This window comes from Dromiciops gliroides, chromosome 3 (assembly GCF_019393635.1).
Source record: "Dromiciops gliroides isolate mDroGli1 chromosome 3, mDroGli1.pri, whole genome shotgun sequence".
In the NCBI taxonomy this organism is placed as follows: domain Eukaryota; kingdom Metazoa; phylum Chordata; class Mammalia; order Microbiotheria; family Microbiotheriidae; genus Dromiciops; species Dromiciops gliroides.
Genome location: NC_057863.1, coordinates 549,463,304 through 549,484,546, shown reverse-complemented (window position 1 = coordinate 549,484,546; position 21,243 = coordinate 549,463,304). Strand labels below are relative to the sequence as shown.

The 21,243-nt window shown below is 42.8% G+C and overlaps 1 protein-coding gene across 1 annotated transcript in view; it reads right to left on the bottom strand.

Moving 5' to 3' along the window:
* The window catches only part of CAPN5 (calpain 5), a 161,558-nt gene that overhangs the window by 44,983 nt on the left and 95,332 nt on the right, over positions 1 to 21,243 (bottom strand). The window contains exon 3 of the mRNA XM_043998943.1: positions 17,829 to 17,960. Coding sequence (XP_043854878.1) covers positions 17,829 to 17,960 — 132 coding nt within the window. The remainder of the gene's footprint in view (positions 1 to 17,828; positions 17,961 to 21,243) is intronic.

Here is a 21,243-nt window from a genome sequence, read left to right as displayed (position 1 = left end):
TACAAACCAGGGCCTGGTAATTTGCTAGACATAGTAGAGACACTAAGGGCAGTAAGGGCTCAGAGAAAGAGGGGATTGATGGGCCAGAGTTGTCAGGGCAGGCTTCCTGGAAGAATTAGTCTTTGGGGATGTGTGGGATTTGGTAACAGCCTGAGTTCAATGCACAGCCTTTCCATTAATCACACCAACCTCACAGCTCTATCTGCCAGAGTAAATGGTGGTAGGGACCCAAACTGACAAGGTATATGGGTGCTTTGGAACCTACATCCCCCCTCTCTAGATAATAAAGGATTTCAAGAGGTTTTCCCTAAGGAGGGCAACCAGGTTGGAAAATGTAGGGTGGCAACAAACACACCCAAGTCATCAGGGGAGTGGAGAATGAGCGGGGCAGGTTGGAGTTGGGGATAATGAGCTCCCTGAAGGCTCCCAACTTCTGCCAGTCTCCCAATCATCTGGGAGGTAGGGGGAAGGTAATGGAGTCCGGGGAGGAACAGAGCAATTAGTCAACTTCATTTGATATCTTTAAGGCCCTACGCAGAACATCCTAAAAATGCTGTATGATCAGAGAGCAGAGAATATCTGATCTAGAAGGCATATTGGATTATAGAACACAAAACATCAGAGACAGAAAGTATCTTAAGACAACAGGACACAGAAATGTCAGAGCTGCAAGGCATCCTAGACTACATAGGACACAGACAATCAAAGAAGGAAAAGATTAGATTGGAGGACACAGAACATCAGAGCTGGGAGCCAACTCAGACTCTAGGACACAGAATATCAGAGCTGGAGGTTTCTTAGAGACCATTCCAGTCTTCTTACCAATGAGGAAACTGAGCCCCAATATTTTAAGTTCATGCAGAGCCAGGAGTAGAACCTACAACTCCCAACTCCCAACTCCAACCTAAATGCTCTTTTGATTAAGCTGAATAGCTGAAGGTGTGCATCCAGTTGGCTCAGTAGAGTCAGGAAAATGAGTTCAAATCTGGTCTCAGACACCTATTAGCTGTGTGACCCTGGGCAAGTCACTTAACCGTGTTTGCCTCAGTTTCCACATCTGTAAAATGAGTTAGAGAAGTGATGAACCACTCCAGTCTCTTTGCTAAGAAAACCCCAAACAGGGTCACTAAGAATCAGACATGACTGAAACAACCAAACAACAACAAAAAGCCCAAAGATTGAGCAAAGTTGATTATCTTAATGAAAAGAGTGGAAAGATGTAGAGGGATTATGGGTGCAGAATACTGCATATACCAAGCAGTGCAATGTCATAGGGAGGAAAGATGGAGCATCCTGTGTGTGAGGAATGGCCAAAAGGTCAGTTTGGCAGATCCTTACACTATGTGAAGGGGAGGAATGTGGAATGAGGCTGGAAAGGTTAGGTTAGGGTCAGGTTGTGAAAGGCTTTTAAAATGTCAAGCAGAGGACCACAGGCACCATGATGCCTATTCCAAGCTGTAGTCATTAGCAACTGTATCTATGGAGCCTAAATGTCACTTTGCCAACTTCCTCCCCATTGTTTCTAGTTCTTGCCTCTGGTCTCTGAGTCTAACCAGGACAAGTCTAGTCAAGTCAAGACAAGTCATCGGGCATTTATTAAGGCTTCCCCTGTTCCAGGCCCGGTGCTAAGGGCTGGGAATGCTAATACAAGCAGAGAGGGCAGTCTGCCCCACCCCTTACTTTCTAATGGGGAAGAAGACACATAAAAAGAAGCTGAAAAGTAGGGAGGTGGAGGGAGGGAGAATACTGATTTGGGAGGGTCAGAAGCGCAGCCTGGAGAGGAAGAAAGTCTAATATCGCTGGAGTCAGACTGCCTGGGTTCAAATTCTACCTCCAATAACCACCACCTGTGTGACTTGGCACAGGCACCCAATCTCCCTGGGTCCCAGTTACTCTGTAAAACAAAGGGGTTGAATGAGACACCTTCTGAGGTCCTTTCCAGCTCTGGCTCCAGGAGCCTACAGGATGTGAGGAACGCTGAGGATGATGTCATATATTTGCTTTGGGTCCACCAGACTCCTTGCCTTCCTCCCTGCCCAGCCCCTGGCTCCCACTACATGACATCAGCAGCAGCTGTGGAGGGGGAAGCCAAGAGTCACTTAGCTTTTGGCAGAAAAGAAACAATCAAATTATGCAGATGGGAACCAAGGAGACACCAGGCCCCTCTGCTTTATCTTCTGCTCTACGCATGTTAATGAGAGTCTGAGGTCTGTGTTGTCTGCATTTGGTGACTGGAGTTATGGATTTGTTTTCTGGGGCTGGAATTAGAAGTCCTTAAAAACAGGGGCAAGGGGGGGGGGCAGCTAGGTGGCACAGTGCTTACTGGCCCTGGATTCAGGAGGACCTGAATTCAAATCTGGCCTCAGACACTTGACACTTACTAGCTGTGTGACCCTGGGCAAATCGCTTAATCCCTGTTGCCCTGCAAAAAAAAATAATAATAATTAATTAAAAAAATTAAAATACCTCACTAAAAAAAAAATTAAAAAGGGGCAGTTGGGTGGTACAGTGGATAAAGCACCAACCTTGGAGTCAGGAGTACCTGAGTTCAAATCCAGCCTCAGACACTTAACACTTACTAGCTGTGTGACCCTGGGCAAGTCACTTAACCCCAATTGCCCCACTAAAAAAAAATTTTTTTTTTAAATTAAAATAAAAAATTTTAAAAACAGGGGCAAGGCAAAAGAACTTATTTCCATCTTTACTGGGTTAGGAAAGTCACTTAATGCCTCTGGCCTTTAGTTTTCTCATCTGTAAAATGGGGCCACTTTGCCTTTCTCTAGTATTCTCTGGAAATGAATGACCTTTAACACTATTCTTAGACTGAATGAGCCCTGTATTCAGCCTCAGTTTCAGTTCCAAATTCAGCCTCACACAGAGCTCTGGGACTTTGGTCTCAAACTGTGCCCTAAGCCAGCTGTATACTGACTATGATCCCAGGCAGAAAGAATCCAGATGCTGGCCAGACTGAGCATGACCTCGACTACAGACCCTGACCTTGATCCTAGGTCCTGACCTGATCTTCAGCTTAGCCCTGACTTGTTCACAGTCTCAATCCCAGATGCCAAAGATCCCACATGAAGTTAATATCAGCATCACACCAGAAAACAGGTTCATTAACTCCTAATGGATCTAGGTCTGTCTCTCTTCCTCTCCAGGCTCCTGACTTTCTGGACTTTCTCTACTATACCATCAAAACCTGTTCACCCTAGAAGCTTACACACCCTTAGACCTCACACACTGGAAATACCCTCCACCCCTTTGGCCTCTCTCTCTCTGATTGGCTGCTTCCTCAGAGGGCATCTAATGCAAGGGTTGTTAACCTGAGGTTCATACCTCTGCAGGGAGTTCATGGAAAGATTTCTTGGGGTCCTTGCACTTGGCTGGGGGGGCGGGAATTTATCTTTATTTTCACTAACTTCTAATTGAAATTTAGGATTTCCTTTCATTATAAATGTAGGCAAAAACCAGGATTTTGGAAAAGGTTCTTTCCATCAGCTTAAGCGGATGTGGGCTATGAAACATAACTCATCTAATCCAACCTTCTCCCCAATGAAGGAATTTCCCCTCTCCCTCCACAACATGCCTCTGAGGAGATCCTTCAGTTTCTGCTTGAATACTTCCAGTCATGGGGAGCTCACTATTTATCAAAGAGGGCCCATTCCTTTGTTGGATAGTTTAAGTTGGTAGCAAGTTCTTTCTTATATTGAGCCAGAATTATTTTCCCTGTGACTTCCCCTCTCACTAGTCCTAGCCCCTGGGGCTATGGAAACCAACTCCAGTTCCTCTTCCCCAGGAGAGGCCTTCAGATAACTTAATAACGCCTCATATCCCCAGTAATCTCTTCTCCAGGCTTCTAAAGACCCCTAGCTCCTTCATTTCATCCTCTATGCCACATCATTTAGCAATTAAGCCTAATCTCTCTTATTCTCCAGTGCCTGCAAAGCCTGATATCTCTAAAGTCTTATCATGGCATGGAGGCGACAGTGAGCTTGTTGAAGGCTATGTCAGTGGAGCACTAGCCCTGGTAGACCCCATGAAGGTGGATGTTTTTCAAATGGAGAGAGGCTTACCTTCTGTGTTTTGTCACAGGCTCAGAGATACTCAAAATTAGAAAGTAAAGTGAGGATAAATATATTAGAGAGAAAGCCACAGTAACTCATAGACTATTTACTAAATCCTGGAAGAACTGCGATTTGCCTTTGTGAAGGGAGCTTCCACAAGGATGGAAACATCAGTGTGCTAGTAAATATTTAACAACTGGCTCTCTGGGGGTGAAAAAATATGCACATGACACACTTTTAAGTTTAATTTCCACTATTAACAACTTTTCCATCATCCTCTTAAGTCCAGATGTTCAACAAAGCAATAAACCAATTGTCCTGTTTTGGAGCATTTGGTAAATCTCCAAGGTGTAAATGCTCCCACTGAAAAATTTAACAATTGGCTCTGTATGAGCTGGCTCTAGCACATCCCTGCAAGGATCCCTGGAAAGTTGTGAGGCTTTTTGGTCCTGAAAGACTGAGTTTCTCTAAGTTAAGCAACCAATCAATCAATAAGCAACCGTTTAAAAATCTCTACTAAGAGGTAGCATGCTGTGATCCGCCCTTAGTCCCTTTCCGGCTTAACAGGCTGGTAGTTTGCAGAATTAAAAAGCTTTGCTTCCACAGCACGCCACTAGAGGGCACCACTTACAAAGGCATTGAAAACTACAGAAACGTCATTTTCTGTCTGGGACAGTTTTCTTGTCCCAAAAATATTCCCTCCAGTGGAGGGAAATGTCCCTTGTTCATAGAGAGCCACTGGTTAAATCTGCCCTTAATGGAAAGATACGGTGGCACCATGGACTCTTCTTATGAAATGCTAAGTATCAGTTCCCATTTGTATAGTGTTTGTAGATTTGCAAAGCACAAAGTACCCTGGGAGGCAGAGGATGCCACTGGGCAAACAGTCTGAGTGAGCTTTTCCCACGGTCACACAGCTATGTGTTATTAAGAGCCTACTGTGCGACACAAAGAAAGGCAAAAACCCCATCTCTGCTTTCTCACGCTCTAAGTAAGAGAAGACCTGGGAGAGATAACATACAAACAACTCCATTCAAGCAAGTTATGGAAAGGATCAACTGTGTGACCGGGAGTCCAACATATGCCCCCCCATCCTCTGAACACCCACCCCCCAAAATTCATTCCAGTCTCTTACAGGATGAACTGGTCAAACTTGGGTGGCTGCCAAAAAGACAGGAATTTTCCCTGCCAGAAACAGGAAGAATGTGGCTGGAAAATTCAGCAAACAGCTATGTTGTCTACATAGCCCTAAACTTGCTCACAGATTAGCTGGAAGGGAGCTTGGAGACCACTGAGGCCAGCACCCTAGCAGAGAGCTTAGCCTGCTTGCCCAAAGGCATTCTGCTATTAAGTATCTGAGACAAGATTTGAACTCCTATAAAACAGTCAATGACTTCAAGAAGGTCTCACATTCTCGAAAAGGGATAGGACATGACACAAACTATAAAATGGGCAGTATTTCATAAGGACATGAGAGAAGGACAATCAACTTGTTATATGAGGCAGAAGTGGTCAAAAGTCTTTCATGGGGGGGCAGCTAGGTGGTACAATGGATAAAGCACCGGCCCTGGATTCAGGAGTACCTGAGTTCAAATCCGGCCTCAGACACTTAACACTTACTAGCTGTATGACCCTGGGCAAGTCACTTAACCCCAATTGCCTCACCAAAAAAAAAAAAAAAAATAATAATAATAAAAAAGTCTTTCATGGGGCAGCTAGGTTGGGCAGTAGATAAAGCACTGGCCTTGGATTCAGGAGGACCTGAGTTCAAATCCAGCCTCAGACACTTGACACTTAACTAGCTGTGTGACCCTGGGCAAGTCACTTAACCCTCATTGCCCTACAAAAACAAAGGGAAAAAAAAAGTCTTTCTAAGTGGCACAGTGGAAAAAGTGCCAGGCTTGGAGTCGGGAAGATCTGAGTTCAAATCCGACCTCAGACGCTTACTAGCCATGTGACCCCGGCTAAGTCAACTCTGTTTGCCTCAGTTTCCTCATCTGTAAATTGAGCTAGAGAAGGGAATTGGCAGATCACTCCAGTATCTTTGCCAAGAAAACCCCAGATAGGGACACCAAGAGTCAGACAAAACTGAAACAATTGAATAACAATAATAACAACATCAGAGTGTGAGCAGGATGGCATTATGCAAAAAAGGAGGAAGTAGGGCAGTTCAAACACAGGGAACACCTTGATCAAAAATATGGGGGTAATTCAGAAGCAACGAGTAAATCTGTTAAACTGGATCACGGAACACATGAAAAGGAGACAGGAGATGAGATAGCAGAGCAATAGTTTGTAGTTCAATAGTCATCTGTAATAGGCCTTGAATGCCAAGCAGAGCTTTCTTCTGTGGGCAAAGGGAGCCAGTGACGATGACTCCCATCTCTAGGGCACTTGGTGGTTTACAAAAGTCCATTTTCCTGAGGAAGTCCTTGAAGGTTGTGCCAGTGTTATTTTCTCCATTTTGGTTCAAAGAGGGGGAAGGGACTTGTCCCAAATCACCCAGCTAGTAAGTGGCAAAACTCTATTTCCTGATTCCAAGGCCAGTGTTCCCTCCCCCTGCGTCATTATGGCCTCTTCAGGACACTGCTTGCAGCAATCCCTTGCACAAGGGGCACATATGAAGCCTTCCTCCTCCCACCCCATTGCCACCTTCTCAAAAGGCAGATGGGGTCCCAAGCCCCGCCCCCGACTCGTCTGAAGGATTCAGTGTTTGCTCTGTCATCGTGTGGTCCCCCTCAGGTGACTTGCCCACACTCACACAGCTGGTATCAGCAGCAGAAGGACTTGAACCTGGCTCTCTTCTGGGTCCAAGTTCAAAGGGTTTTTTACTACACCATGCTGTCTGCATAGAAGCCAGACACTTTCTCTGGGCCTTCCAGGGAGCTGCATGATGCTGCTGCAGGCGGTTTCTAGGCAAGAATACTTCCTTAAGAGGATACAAGCTTAAAGAAAAGGAAAGGGGCAGCTAGGTGGCGCAGTGGATAAAGCACCGGCCCTGGATTCAGGAGGATCTGAGTTCAAATCCGACCTCAGACACTTGACACTTACTAGCTGTGTGACCCTGGGCAAGTCACTTAACACTCACTGCCCTGCCAAAGAAAGAAAGAAAGAAAGAAAAAGAAAGAAAGAAAGAAAGAAAAAGAAAGAAAGAAAGAAAGAAAGAAAGAAAGAAAGAAAGAAAGAAAGAAAGAAAGAAAGAAAGAAAGAAAGAAAGAATGGAAAAAGAAAAGGAAGACAAATCCTTCCAAAAGTATTGGGCTCCAGGCAGGAAGGAAATGTGGCTCCGGGGTACCCTGATCAGATTAGTGCCTTAGGGCTGGGAAACCAGAGCTGGGAGGGCCCTTAGAACACAGAATGTCAGGGGGCAGCTAGGTGGTGCAATGGATAATGGATAGAGCACCGGCCCTGGAGTCAGTAGGACCTGAGTTCAAATCTGGCCTCAGACACTTGAGACTTACTAGGTGTGTGACCCTGGGCAAGTCACTTAACTCTCATTGCCCAACTAAAAAACCAAAACCAACACCAAAACCAAAAAAAGAACACAGAATGTCACAGCTGGGAGGGGCCTTGTAACAGAGTGTTAGAGCTTGAAGAGAATTTAGAACATAGAATGTCAGAGGTGGGAAGGACCTTAGAACAGAGAATGTCAGAGCTGTGGATAAAGCACTGGCCCTGGATTCAGGAGTACCTGAGTTCAAATCCAAATTCAGGCACTTGATACTTACTAGCTATGTGATCCTGGGCAAATCACTTAAACCTCATTGCTCTGCAAAAAAATAATAAATTAAAAAAAAAGTCAGAGCTGGGAGGGGCCTTGTAACAGTGTTAGAGCTTGAAGAGAACTTAGAACATAGAATGTCAGAGGGGGGAGGAACCTTAGAACAGAGAATGTCAGAGGTGGGAGGGCCCTTAGAACACAGTATTTCAGAGCTGGAAAGAACCTTAGAATACCAAATGTCAGAGTGGGGAGGGAGCTTAGAATACAATGTTAGAATTCGAAGGGGCCTTAGAATATAGAAAGTTAGGGCATAGAGCAAGATGTTTAAAACTGAGGCCCAGAGCAGGGAAGCTGCCTGGTTGAAAGCTACTTTCACTGAACTGAACTAGCTGAAGTCTGGGCTTACGGCCAGTGCTTCCAAAGAGAGTCCACCTAACTCTCCTCTGCACACAACTTCTCCCGTGTCCACACACCTTGATTCTGGCCCTTATTCAGTCTGAAGCCTGCAAACATTCCAAACCCCCATACATTCTGGCCAGGCTTCAGAAGAAACAAAAATACAGGAAATGGCTGCTCCACAGACCAGCCTTTCCCTGTTCCAGTGGCCACAAGCCAAACCCCGCTCCTTGACCAGCAGCCTTGTAAGAACACAAGACAAGGCACCAGTCAGCTACCAAAAAAATAAAACTAGGGGCAGCTAGATGGCGCAGTGGATAGAGCACTGGCCCTGGAGTCAGGAGTACCTGAGTTCAAATCCGGCCTCAGACACTTAACACTTACTAGTTGTGTGACCCTGGGCAAGTCACTTAACCCCAATTGCCTCACTAAAAAAAAATAAAAATAAATAAAACTAGTTTCCATACCCCTCGGTGCCTTCTGCACACACTGCCAGAAGAATCTTCCTAAACCCCCAGGCTAATTACATAACTGTCTATTCAGGCACTTGACTGCCTGAATGATAAAGTCCAGATTGTCTAAACTGGTGTTCAAGGCCTAACATTAGGACTCAACATTTCTTATCACCCATTATTTCCCTTCATTCTATACTCACCAAACAGCATTGCCCCCTGTCCATCCCCCCTCCCTTCTCCCCCACCCCAGTGAGTTCTACTCATGACCTTTGACTCACCCTAAAATAGCCTTACTCCCCCACATCTCTGCCTGCTGGATTTCAAACCCATCCATCAAGGCTCAGCTCAGGTGATCCCTCCTCCAGCAAACATTCCTGATCCCACTAACCCAGTGGCTATAAATAATGTCTCCATCCTCTAACCCCAATAAGGCTTTGTCTGTTCTCTTAGGTCCCATAAAACACTCCCCGATGATATTCGGGACTGTCTTTTCTTTCTTACTATGTCGTAAGCTAAACTCCATGAGAACAAGGCCCATGTTTTTTTCTTTGTGCTTCCCTCAGCAACTGGCAGAGCTAATTGCTCATTAAATGCTGAATCAATTAATTCTATAGCACATCCAAAGCCATTTTTGTGTGAAGATTGAGTAAACTCTTAATCCATCTCTGCCCCACCTCTATCCAATCTCACTCTGCCACCAGAGTAGAAAGAATACCAGGGGGCAGCTAGGTGGTGCAGTGGATAAAGCACTGGTCCTGGATTCAGGAGGATCTGAGTTCAAATCTGGCCTCAGACACTTGACACTTACTAGCTGTGTGACCCTGGGCAAGTCACTTAACCCTCATTGCCCCACAAAAACAAAAACAAGAACAAAAAAAGAAAAAATACGGGACTTGGGAGTCAGAAGGTGTGGGGTAAAATCCTGGCCCTACCACTTACTAGACATGTGAAAGTAAGCCAATCATTTGCCTTTTTCATCAATAGTCAAATTAAAGGGTTGAACTGGATCATCTTAAAGGCCCCTTCAAGCTCTAACAGTCCATGATTCTGTATTCAAGTATTTAAAGGACTGCCCTAGGGAAGAGACATTAGATTTAATTCAATTTGGCATCCAGAGTTAGAAGCAATGGGGTAGATACTACACAGAAAGGCTATTTTAAGAGAGAATGAAGGAAAAAGTTTCTAACTTTTAGAGGTATCTTAAAATAGAATAGCCTGTAGGAGAAGGCTTTGTTGTTGTTGTCTGTCCTTCATTCCCAAAGAGGACCATGACATTGGGGTAATGTCATGACTTACAGTGAATTGGATTTAAGTGAGGCAAGGCTGTGCAAAGTCACCAGCCTCACTTTTTCTTCCAGAGCCATCTGGGTCCAGTGGCAAGATATACATCAGGATGACTGGAGATGGCCCCAGATGTTTAAGGCAATTGGGGTTAAGTGACTTGCCCAGGGTCACGCAGCTGGTTAGTGTCTGAGGTGAGATTTTAATTCAGGTCCTTCTGACTCCGGGACCAGTGCTCTATCCACTGCACTACCTAGCTGCCCTGAAGCCTTTTATTAGGGGAGGGGGGAAGAGTGTTTGGGAGGCAGAGAAAAGAAGAAAAAAAAAGAAGGTCCAATGAAACATTTTTTAAAACACACAGAAGTAAGCACAAGGAATTTCAGAAGGGGACATAGACAAAATAGAGTAGTATTGGTATTAAATTTAGCATTAAATTGGTAAGTTTAAATTAAATTGGTATTAAATATATACTTTTTAAAAAAAACCCAAGCAGTACATAAGAGATTTATAGTTACATATAAATTATTTTTTATTCTGTTTTGTATAAGGAAATGTCATGCCTGTCAAGTTCATAATTTTTTTTTAATTTTTTTTTTTTAGTGAGGCAATTGGGGTTAAATGACTTGCCCAGGGTCACACAGCTAGTAAGTGTTAAGTGTCTGAGGCCGGATTTGAACTCAGGTACTCCTGACTTCAGGGCCAGTGCTCTATCCACTACGCCACCTAGCTGCCCCAAGTTCATAATTTTTTAAAGGAAATTACGATAACAAAAGGAATGGGAAGCCCTGGGACATAGTGAATTCCCCATCACTGCAAGTCTTTGAAGGGAGAATGGATGCCCATGTCAGATACTATAAAGTAGATTCCTATTCAGGTATGGGTTGAAGTCCCATTGATTCTGAGATTCTAAAATGTAATACATCTTGTAATTGCCACCAGATTGATCTCCACAACATACACCTTTTAGCATACCACTCCCCTGCTTGACCAACGCTCTCGGTTTCCACTGAACCTTCCCCCTCTCATTTGGTGGGTAGCAATACGAGTATCATTATATTCACTTTACAGATGAGGAAACTGAGTGTTAGGGAATTCAAAATACTGGGCCAGAACCAGCCAGCTAAGGCTTAAACCCGGTTTGTTGTTCAGTCTTTCCTAACGCCTCACAATCCCATTTGGGGTTTTCTTGGCAGATACTGGAGTGGTTCGTCATTTCCTTTCCGACTCCAGGCCTGGTTCTCTATCCACCAAGCTTTCCGGGTTACCAGACCACAAGTCCTGTGTTCTCTTCACTTTACTACTCCTCATTGGCTCTCTGTGGTCTAACAGTCAAAGTCCAAAATCCCTGGTCTGGCATTCAAGGCCTTCTCTCTTTTGCCCCTCCCTTTCTACTATGCCTTATCTTTAATATTATCCGTACAAGACCCTCCTCTCCAGACAAACAGACCCAATCTTTGTTCCCTCAACACACCAACTTCTTTGTCCTCTCTCTGTGCTTTCTTCTGCTTAACTCTTACTTCCTCACCTCCTCTAGGAAGCCTTCCCTGATGGCCTCAGTCCTGAGTGATGACCATCCCTCTGAACACTTACAGTTCTTACTGTTTCTATCACTTCTTGGCCACTGCCTCAGACCTACGGTTGCCCTCTTTTGTACATGTCTCTCCTGTCTCCCCAACTCTGGAGCAGAGGCAGTAGCTTATCCTTCACTGTTTCCTCAGAAGACAGCCTTGCACACCAATGTGCCCAATAAATGCTGATGACAACCATAACAAATAAGCATCAACAAAGTATGAAGGAAGAATGGGGGAGGGTAATAATAATGACCTCTCCATGGTTCATTAAAGTTTGCAAAGTATCTTATATATCCCATCTCATCTGAGCCTTCATAATAACGCTGTGAAGTAGCATCTACCAGTATTATGCCCATTTCATAGATGGGGAAATTACAACTCAGAGAAATGCCAGTCATGGAGCCAATAAATAATAGTCTAGGAAGTGACTTAGCCCACAGTCAAAGTGCTACTAAATGTCAGGGACAGAATTTGAACCCAGTTCTTCCTGACTCCCAGTCCAACGCACAACCAATTATAGTGTGCTACTTCAGTGTTAAGTGGAGTGGGAGGATTGGTGGGAAAGAAAGCTGGGTGTGGATAACCAGCCCTGATGCTTCTTGGCTGTGTGACTGCAAATTAAGCTTCAGTTTTCTTATCTGTAAAATGGGGATAATAATATCTGTTCTGGTTACCATATGGGTTTGTTGTGAAGACCAAATGAGATAATAAAGTTGAACTATTATTACTAAAAACCTTAAAAGTCTTCCAGACCAAAAATGCCTCTCTTTCCAAACCACTTTGATAACAACAACAACAATATTTATATAGCACTTTAAGGTATGCAAAGCACTGTCTATATCCTATCTTATTCAAACCACCTAACATTAGAGACTCATTGCTTACATTTGTTTCTATGGATATTTTATACACTAATAAAAATATTTTCTGTTAGTCATATTTTTTAAAGTTTACAATACTCCTAGGAAATAAGTAGCACTAATATTATCACATTCTTTTCAGATGAGGAAACTGAGACTCCCAGGAATTAGGTAATTTGATGAAGGTCATAACTAATAAGTATCAGAGGCAGGATTGGAACTCATATCTCATGACAAAAAGCCCTAGTATCTTTTCACCACTGCAGTACTCAAACTGTACCGCTACTTGTCCTGCCCTCTCTCTCCTCTGTACCTCTACTCATACCAATCCCATGCCTGCAACAGATACATGATCCACGTCTCCTCATTAAATTCCCCTTCCTTCCAGATCCCATTGGGTGCTAGCTCCTTCATACAGTCATATCTGTTCTCCCTACCTATAAGCGATCTCTCCCTGCCTGATGACCTAACAAAGATTGTCTGTTATATTCTAGCTTATAGTCGTGAATAAGTGTGTGTATATGAGAATCTCCCATTAGACTGTAAGCTTCCTGAGTATAGGTACTGTATGCCTATATTCTGTGTAATTTAAAATTCTAAATGTGGGTTCTAATCTGTTCCCCCAGTTTTGGGGAAAACTGACTAAAATCACTCATAAAATGAGTTTAGACTTTTAAGGGTTTATTAAAATATAGAAAGAGAAAGATTGAGAACAAAATGCTTACAACCTCGCAATCCTATCTTTCCTCAGCTCCTCTCTGTCTTTTCCTGCTGTCACCACCAAGTCAGGAACCCAAAAGACACAGAGCTCTCTGCGCAGGCCCTCCTTCCTCCTTTCTGTCTCCTCCCGGAAAATAGGAGGCTCCTCAAGTTGATTGGCTGGAAGCCTTGATAGACAGCACCCATGAGCAAATGTCACTTCCTGACGCCAAGGAAAAGCCACATGGTCTTGCCCTCTGAGGCATTCTCCTCATGGTGGAGCTTTCCTATGGTAAGTCTCCAGTAGGTGGCATCATTCCAATCATTCCAATTCATTATAGATATTGTTACGATTGGAGTGACGCCACCTGCCGGAGAGTTACTGTAGGAAAGCTCTGCCATGAGGAGAAGGCATCTGAGGACAAGCCATGTGGTTAGTTCCTTGGTATCAGGAAGTGATGTTTGCTATCTATCAAAGCTACCAGCCAATTAGCTTGGAGCTGTGTGTGCGTGTGGATGGGATGTTCCCAGTTTCACAGGAGGCTTCTGGGAGGAAGAAAGAAGCGTTGGGTCCTTTTTGTTCCTGACCTCGCCATGGCAGGTAGGATGATGGGGTCTCTTAGAAATATTTAGATTTTTACCTTTCTCTCTGATCATTAGATCCTAATGCTCTTTAATAAATATTTAAAAGTCTATATTCTTGCTAAAGCTTCTAATTTACTGGCGACCACTCATTAGATATTCTAGACAGTATAGCTAGGATTTTAGCAACTCTACAATATCATTATACATACATCATTATATCCCAAGTGCTAGGGGCAATAGACTGTACATAGTAGGTGCTTAATAAGTATTTACTGAATTCAGTTTGGCTTTGTAAAGCCACATCTCAACAGGCTGTTTATTTCTTATTAGGAACTTCGCTTTTGATTAAACTATACTGCCATCAAGTGGACAATGGCACTACCAGGTGAATGGTAAGAGGAAGAGCTGAACAAGTTCTACTAAACTTTCTTATCTTTCTTTTACTAAGAATCCCTGAACCTAACTATTAACCAGTACAACTAAGTACTGTAATTTACTGAATTGGTACATGATTACAGAGGAAGATGAAAGGAAATATAAACACCTGGATACAAATGGGTGTTATCTTCGCTATTCCTTAATCACCATTTACTTTCATCTTGTATTTCACCAATCCAGAGTTGCATGCTCCCTTCAACTCATTCTGACAGTCTAAATGTAACCTTCTTTAGGACCAGACACAGCCTCTTACAGTCTTAGTGCTCTGGCAGCTTCAACAGGTGGTAGATGAACTTTGGGTGATCTCTTTCTGACTGCTGGGAGTCAAAATGCTCTCATAGTTTCTCAGTGTCTTGTTATAGTATCATTCCCTTATGGAATCCTGTCACTTCTCTGCTCACATAAAAGCTCTAAAGCAAGTACCCAAAGGTTCCGGCTCTCTTTTCTGGGGGAACCCTCTCCATAAACTTTCTGGGAACAGAGGCCAGAAGGAAACAGAAGAAGGAAAGAGAGAGAGAGAGAGAGAGAGAGAGAGAGAGAGAAGAAACAAAAGGGGGGGTCACCTAAATGATCTGTTTCCCAACATGAAACCCTGGATTCTCTTTTTTCATTCAAAAGGCAAACATTTCCCCATCTTTCAGTCTTTGAAGCCGGAGTAAGGAAACAGAGCTCTGCACGCAGCAAGCACTTAACTGTTTGTTAACTTGGGATGGGAAGTGGCATGTGACCTTAGAGATTACTTAATCCAGCCCCCCCACACACACACACCCCTGCCCCCATATCACAGATGAGGAACACTGAGGTCCAGAGATTTTAAGTCCTTTGCACAAGGTCACACTAGGTATTAAGTTACAGAGCAGAGATTTAAAAACCACGTTCTCTTGACTCCAAATTGAGGGCTCTTATCATGACAGCACATTCTCTTGGCAACAACTGAACTGAATCAGGATACTCCAAATATCTGGAATATTCATTCTCCACCTCTATGACTTTTGAAAAGGCTCACCCAATGACCAGTATGTTCCTAAATTTCTATCTACATTTCTCCCTCAATCTACCCTTTGTCTAGTTAAATGAGGCTCCAGACAAGCTCAGCTTCAAGGAACTTAAAATGGGCACATGTATAGGCAGGATAATTCTGTCTGAAGTCCTTCAACCTCATGAACCTGTTTCCATTTTCAAGAAACATCCTAAAATCCACCTAACACTGGGAGATGATGGGTCCCCTGTCATTCTGAATTTCTACACCCCCTCCTCCATTACAATTATTATGACATGTAATGGAATTTATTAATTTGATCGTTAACAATGCTACGCTAAGGCTTAGTAAAAATGCAGCAATTCAAACAGTTAAAGAAGAGAATCCAGCTTTCCAGACCAGAGTCCAGAATCCAGCTTTCCAGACCAGAGTCCAGAATCCAGTTTTTCCAGACCAGAATCCAGTTTTTCCAGTCCAGAATCCAGTTTTCCAGACCAGAATCCGGTTTCCTCCTGATGACATCTTACCACTTCAAGAAGACAAGAGAACTCAGAGACTTTATATGAACTGTTTTGTTTTGTTAGTTTTTACTATCTCCTTTCTGTTATAATATACACCATCTGTAACATGTACTCTCTGCAGAGGTCCTCCCTTTGCAAGACCAATGTCAAAGCGTCGGTTCATGAGGACAAAACTTTCCTCTCTTCCTTTTCTATATTGTTGTTAACATATTATTAGTTAGCAATAGCTATTATATTCTGTTATTTTTTTACTGTTCCATCAAGGAAACATTTCGTTTCTTGAGGAATCAAAGAGGGGAATGTGGTAAAAAAAGTTTTTAACAGTCGGTTAGTGAATACGGAAAGATGCCAGTTTTTAAAGGACCACCCTTTCGGGGAGGAGACCGTCAGCCGTGCATGGGCTACGCACTCCACTTCTGGGGTGCGAGCTTAAAAGGCAAGGAGAGAACGGAAGTGGGATCTCTTTTCGGCTCTCCTTGTTCCCTGGCTGCGCTGCACAGACAGACGCTGACCGGAGTTCAACTCGGCCCAGCTCGCCATAGCAGCACGTGCTTGACACGGCTCTCCCCGCCAAAGGTGGCCTTGGCTTTTGGTGAGTTTTATACGGAATATAGACTAAACTTAGACTTAAGACTATTTGTTTTGTATTTCTACTTTCCTATCCCTCTAATCAACATCACCTTGTAATTTCCAAACAATAAAGGCTCTAGCTAGAGACCAGAGGCTTCTTCCATTTACTAGTCTGAGAGATAAAGAAGGGAAAAGTTAAAAAGGGAGGTTAATGCTCTAGTATCCAATTTTAAATCTCACAGACATTAATGAAGTTTCATTACTTCACCTCTGGCCATCTCAGATTCCCCATCTGTAAAATGGGAAGCTTGGGTTACATGGTCTCTAAATTCTAAAATCTGTGACAATGATTTATGCTCCCTGTAGTTTGATCACACGACACAAGTGAAATCCCTGCTCTCCTCTGTTTGGAAGCACTTTGCTTACAGTAACCCTAACACAACTAGTGTAACCATTCCTATCCTTGTCTTATAGGGAGACAAATGAGGTTTAGAAAGGTTAAATAAGGGACAGTTGGTGCCGCAGTGGATAGAGCACCGGCCCTGGAGTCAGGAGTACCTGAGTTCAAATCCAGCCTCAGACACTTAACACTTACTAGCTGTGTGACCCTGGGCAAGTCATTTAACTCCAATTGCCTCACTAAAAAAAAAAAAGCTTAAATAAACTGCACAGGGTCAAAGAGTAGTACATGTTGGGGGAAGGACTTGAACCCATGTATTAACCACACCACGACAGCTCTCAAATGCAAGTATTATTATCTCAATTTTATGGAGGATGAAACTGGGGTGCAGAAAAAGTAAGCCTTGAGTGCCACAGATAAGACACGCCATGGCCGAGCCTTAAGGTTATTTCCTAGTTAACTTCTAATATAGCTTGTTTGTGCATAGATGTTTCTTTGCTTATTGTCATTCCCATTAGATTGTAAGCTCCTTGAGGGCAGGGAGGAACTGTCTTTTGCCTCTTTTTGTATCCCCAGTACTTAGCACAGCACCTGGCACTTGGCAGGCATTTATTTAACCAATGCTTATTGACCAACTGATCCCAATGTCCACTCTTATCAAGCTGTCTTTCCTTATGATGTTTCCCTACCAACTACTTAGCTAGCATTTATGTTACTTTACAAACATGATCTTATTTTATCCTCACAATGTCTGGCCCAGAGATGTTCTAAGACTTACACTGGCAAAAAAGTCAGAATTAGAACCTCTCAGTCCAAATTCAGCAAGCATTCCCCTGCACCAATCTGCCTCCCAAATATCTTATCACATCCAAACTGCATCCACTCATTCTGCACGGTCATATAAGCAATGAAGGTCAGGCCCAGGAAAGAGTTATTGGGCAGCTCACTCTACTTTTTGCTCATTTATTAATCTGCTCTGCCTTCACACCAGCTGCCTTTCCCCCTCATAGGTACCTTCCTCCCCTCCTGTCACCCGCCCCCACTTCTAACTCCCGTTTTTGTTTTGTCTTCCCTTAGTAGTGTGTAAGCTTCTTGAGAGGGACTGATCCTTGTTTTTGTATCACCCCCTACCCCACCCCTGCTCTTAAACTTGGTTCATAGTAACAGCTCAATAAATTATCTGTCTGTCCATCCACTCATCCAACCATCAACCCATCTCTCTCTCTCTCTCTCCATAGCTTAGCTGCACGCTAAGATTTCTCTAGGAAATAAGCCCAGACCACCTTACCTTCTGCCACAAGGACTCCCGTGAAGCCAGAGATGAGCAGGCAGCCACAAACCAGCAGTTTCCCACCTGGCCCTGGTGCAAGTCATGAGAACTGATGCCATCCACAAAGAGGCGAGGGTTCTCACAGATGTCCTACAAGAAACAAAAGAAAAGGGAATAATGTGAGGGAAAGAAAAAAAAAAGTTGCTATCAACCCATAAATAACTGCAATGTACCATTTCTGAGGGGCTCATGGGAAAAATGGAAGTACGGAAAAGAGAACCCGTGACACTCAACAGCAGTAAGGCTGACTCTTCCAGATCTATTATTTCTGGTCTCCATCATACTCCCAAGCTCTAGTTGTTCATTTCCTGTTATTTCCTGCTTAATTCCATTTATATATTCCACCCACCATCTCACAACATCTCCAAAGCTGAAGTGATTTCCCCCTCAAAATATATTCATCCTCCAAAGGTACCACCATTCTTCCAGTCACCCAGGCTTAGAACCCTACAATTATCTTTGACTCTTTGCTTTCCCTTCCACTTACAGCCAATCACTAAATCTTGTGACTTCTACTACAGTGTCACTCCAGCCCCCTCCTTTCTGCTCCCATTGCCACCACCCCATGTCAGATTACCTGACTGTGTCCTTGCCTCCAGTCTCTTTCCCTTTTCCATTTCATCCTTCACATACTTTCTGAATCATCTTCTCGAGAAATAGGTATGACCATGTCACTTCCCTGCTTAAGAACTTTCACTGACTCTCTACTGCTATGGGATAAAATACAAACCCTATAGTCAGGAATTAGAAGACAGTCATAATAAGGATCTAACATAATTTTCCACATCTTATCCTCCCTGGTTCCCCATAATGCACCCTGTGTAGCCGTACTCTTTCTTTACCACTCCCTAAACATGAGACTCTATAAATTGACAGTTGATTTAACAATAATTATAATTAATTTTATATTAATGAATTGATCAAATCACTGCAATAATTCACTTCAACAACATATATTTATTAAGTATCTGCTGTGTGCTTGTTGATGGGGGAGAACAAAGTTTAAATAAAACATAGTTCCTATCATCATTGGGTTTATAGCCTAGCATGGAATCAACAAATCTAGGTCTACTATTTTGTTGTTTCTAAAAGCTTGGCATTACCACAAAGGTCTATGGGTAGACTAGATAGTCTCATATTGAATGACTACAAGGAATCCTCACATCCTTCAGGCCAAACTACGTTAAGGTTTGTATAACGTTTTACAAGCAACTGTCTGTAAATATTTTACCCTTTTCTCCAAATATTCTAAAACCTCCACACAGCTGCTGAGAATCCTTGGTTCTACTTCACATACCTCCATTTATCTTGTCTACTTTGCATGCCACCATTAACCTCCCAACTTGTATATAACTTGATTTATCTTTGCCTATTTGGGACGTCTCTCATTTGACATTTTTCATTTCTTCAAAGGAAAAAGATATATTCAGCCTGGCACAATTTGGAGAGAAGCTGCCTCCCTTAGTGCTATAAGAAATAAAGCTATACCTTGATTAAGGAGAAGTTACAGTGCTCTGAGTAAATTCTTCAACGCTGGTAGCAAGTCTGTTAGTTCACAGAGTACTCTGCATTTCTCAAATGCGTTTACCATGTACTATTGGATATTAAAGTTATCTGTGTATGTCTCTCAACTACCTTACTAGGCAGAGCTCAAACTGTTGGTCTCTTCCCAACAGTGAATTGCTTAATTAATTAATGTTAAGTAATTAAAGTGCTTAATTAATGCTACTGAATCAGAAAGCAAGAGGTAGCAGTATGTTATATATGGAAAGAGCACTCAGACTTGGAGTCAATAAGCCCGAATTCAAATTTTTGTTCTGTTTCCTGGAACATCTTTCAGTAACTGGATTTCACTCCCCCACAGAATGAAAGAACAGAGATGGATGATGACAGCTGACACGTAGCAAGTTATACACATTATCTCATTTGATACCCAAAAGAAGACTGTAAGGGACTACAGGTATTCTCAATCTCTTATTCTCCAGAGAAGGAAAGTGAGAATCAGAGTTCAAGTGACTTGCCCACAGTCACACAGTTGGGAAAGTGTTTTGAAAGGGGATTTAAATCTAGCTTTCTCATGACTCCAAGTCAACCTCCCATAGATGGTCTGTAAAATCCTCCCCCAATTCTATTTCTATGATGGTGGGGTGGGGGGAAAAAGGGAAGGAAGGCATTTATTAGGTGTCCACTCTGTGCCAAGTACTTTACAGATGTGATCTATCTCATTGGATGCTCACAACAACCCAATGAAGTGAGTGCTGTTACTATTCACATTTTACTGAAGCATATATATATATATATATATATATATATATATATATATAAATATATATACAAATAGAGGCTAAGTGTGACTTTCCCCAGGATCATTATTTGAACTCAGCTCTTCCTGACTCTGGACCCAGTGTTCAATCTACTATGCCACTTAGTGGCCTGAGTTATGAAACCTAAAAGATAGAGTCAAACCCTTATTTTATTTGTTTAATGTAATAAACATTTTTATTTATAATTTTGGGTTCCAATTTTTATCCCTCCTTCCCTCTCTCTCCTCCCCCTCCCTGAGGCAGTAAGCAATACATATGGGTTATATATGTATGATTATGTAAAACATTACCATATTTGTCATTTTGTACAAGAAAGCTTGATTAAAAGGGGGGAACGATGAAAGAAAGTGAAAAATAGCATGCTTCAGTCTGTTCCATCAATACCAGATCTTTCTTTGGAGGTGGATAGTATGTTTCAGCAATAGTCCTCTGGGATTGTCTTGGATCATGGTATTGTCGAGAAAAGTCAAGTCATTCACAGTTCTTTATCAAACAATATTGCTGTCTCTGTGCACAGTGTTCTCTTGGTTCTGCTCACTTCACTATACATCAGTTCATACAAGTCTTTCCAGGCCTTTCTGAAATCATCCTGCTTGTCATTTCCTATAGCACAACAATATTCCATCACCATCATATACCACAGTTTGTTTAGCCATTGCCCAATTGATGGACATTCCCTTCATTTCCAGTTCTTAGCCACCACAAAAAGAGCTACTATAAATATTTTTGTACAAATAGGTCTTTTTCTCTTTTTGCAAACCCTTATTTTTTGTTATTGAACCAAATCAGAAGAGGATGTAGAATGAGCCTGAAAGGGCCTGGGCATAGAATGGAATTATATTAATCATGGTTGGGAGTGTACATGAGAAGCCTGTGGGTACGGAAGAGTCACCAAGGAGCACATTACATTACACCCAAGAAAACAGAAGATAAAGGATGACCACCAAGGGCATCTATCCCACAAAGACCCAGGCATGGCCATGGACTGGGCTGATAAGCAGGAAAGACCCGAGGTGCTAGGCACAGCAGCTCCTAGCTGATAAGAAGCT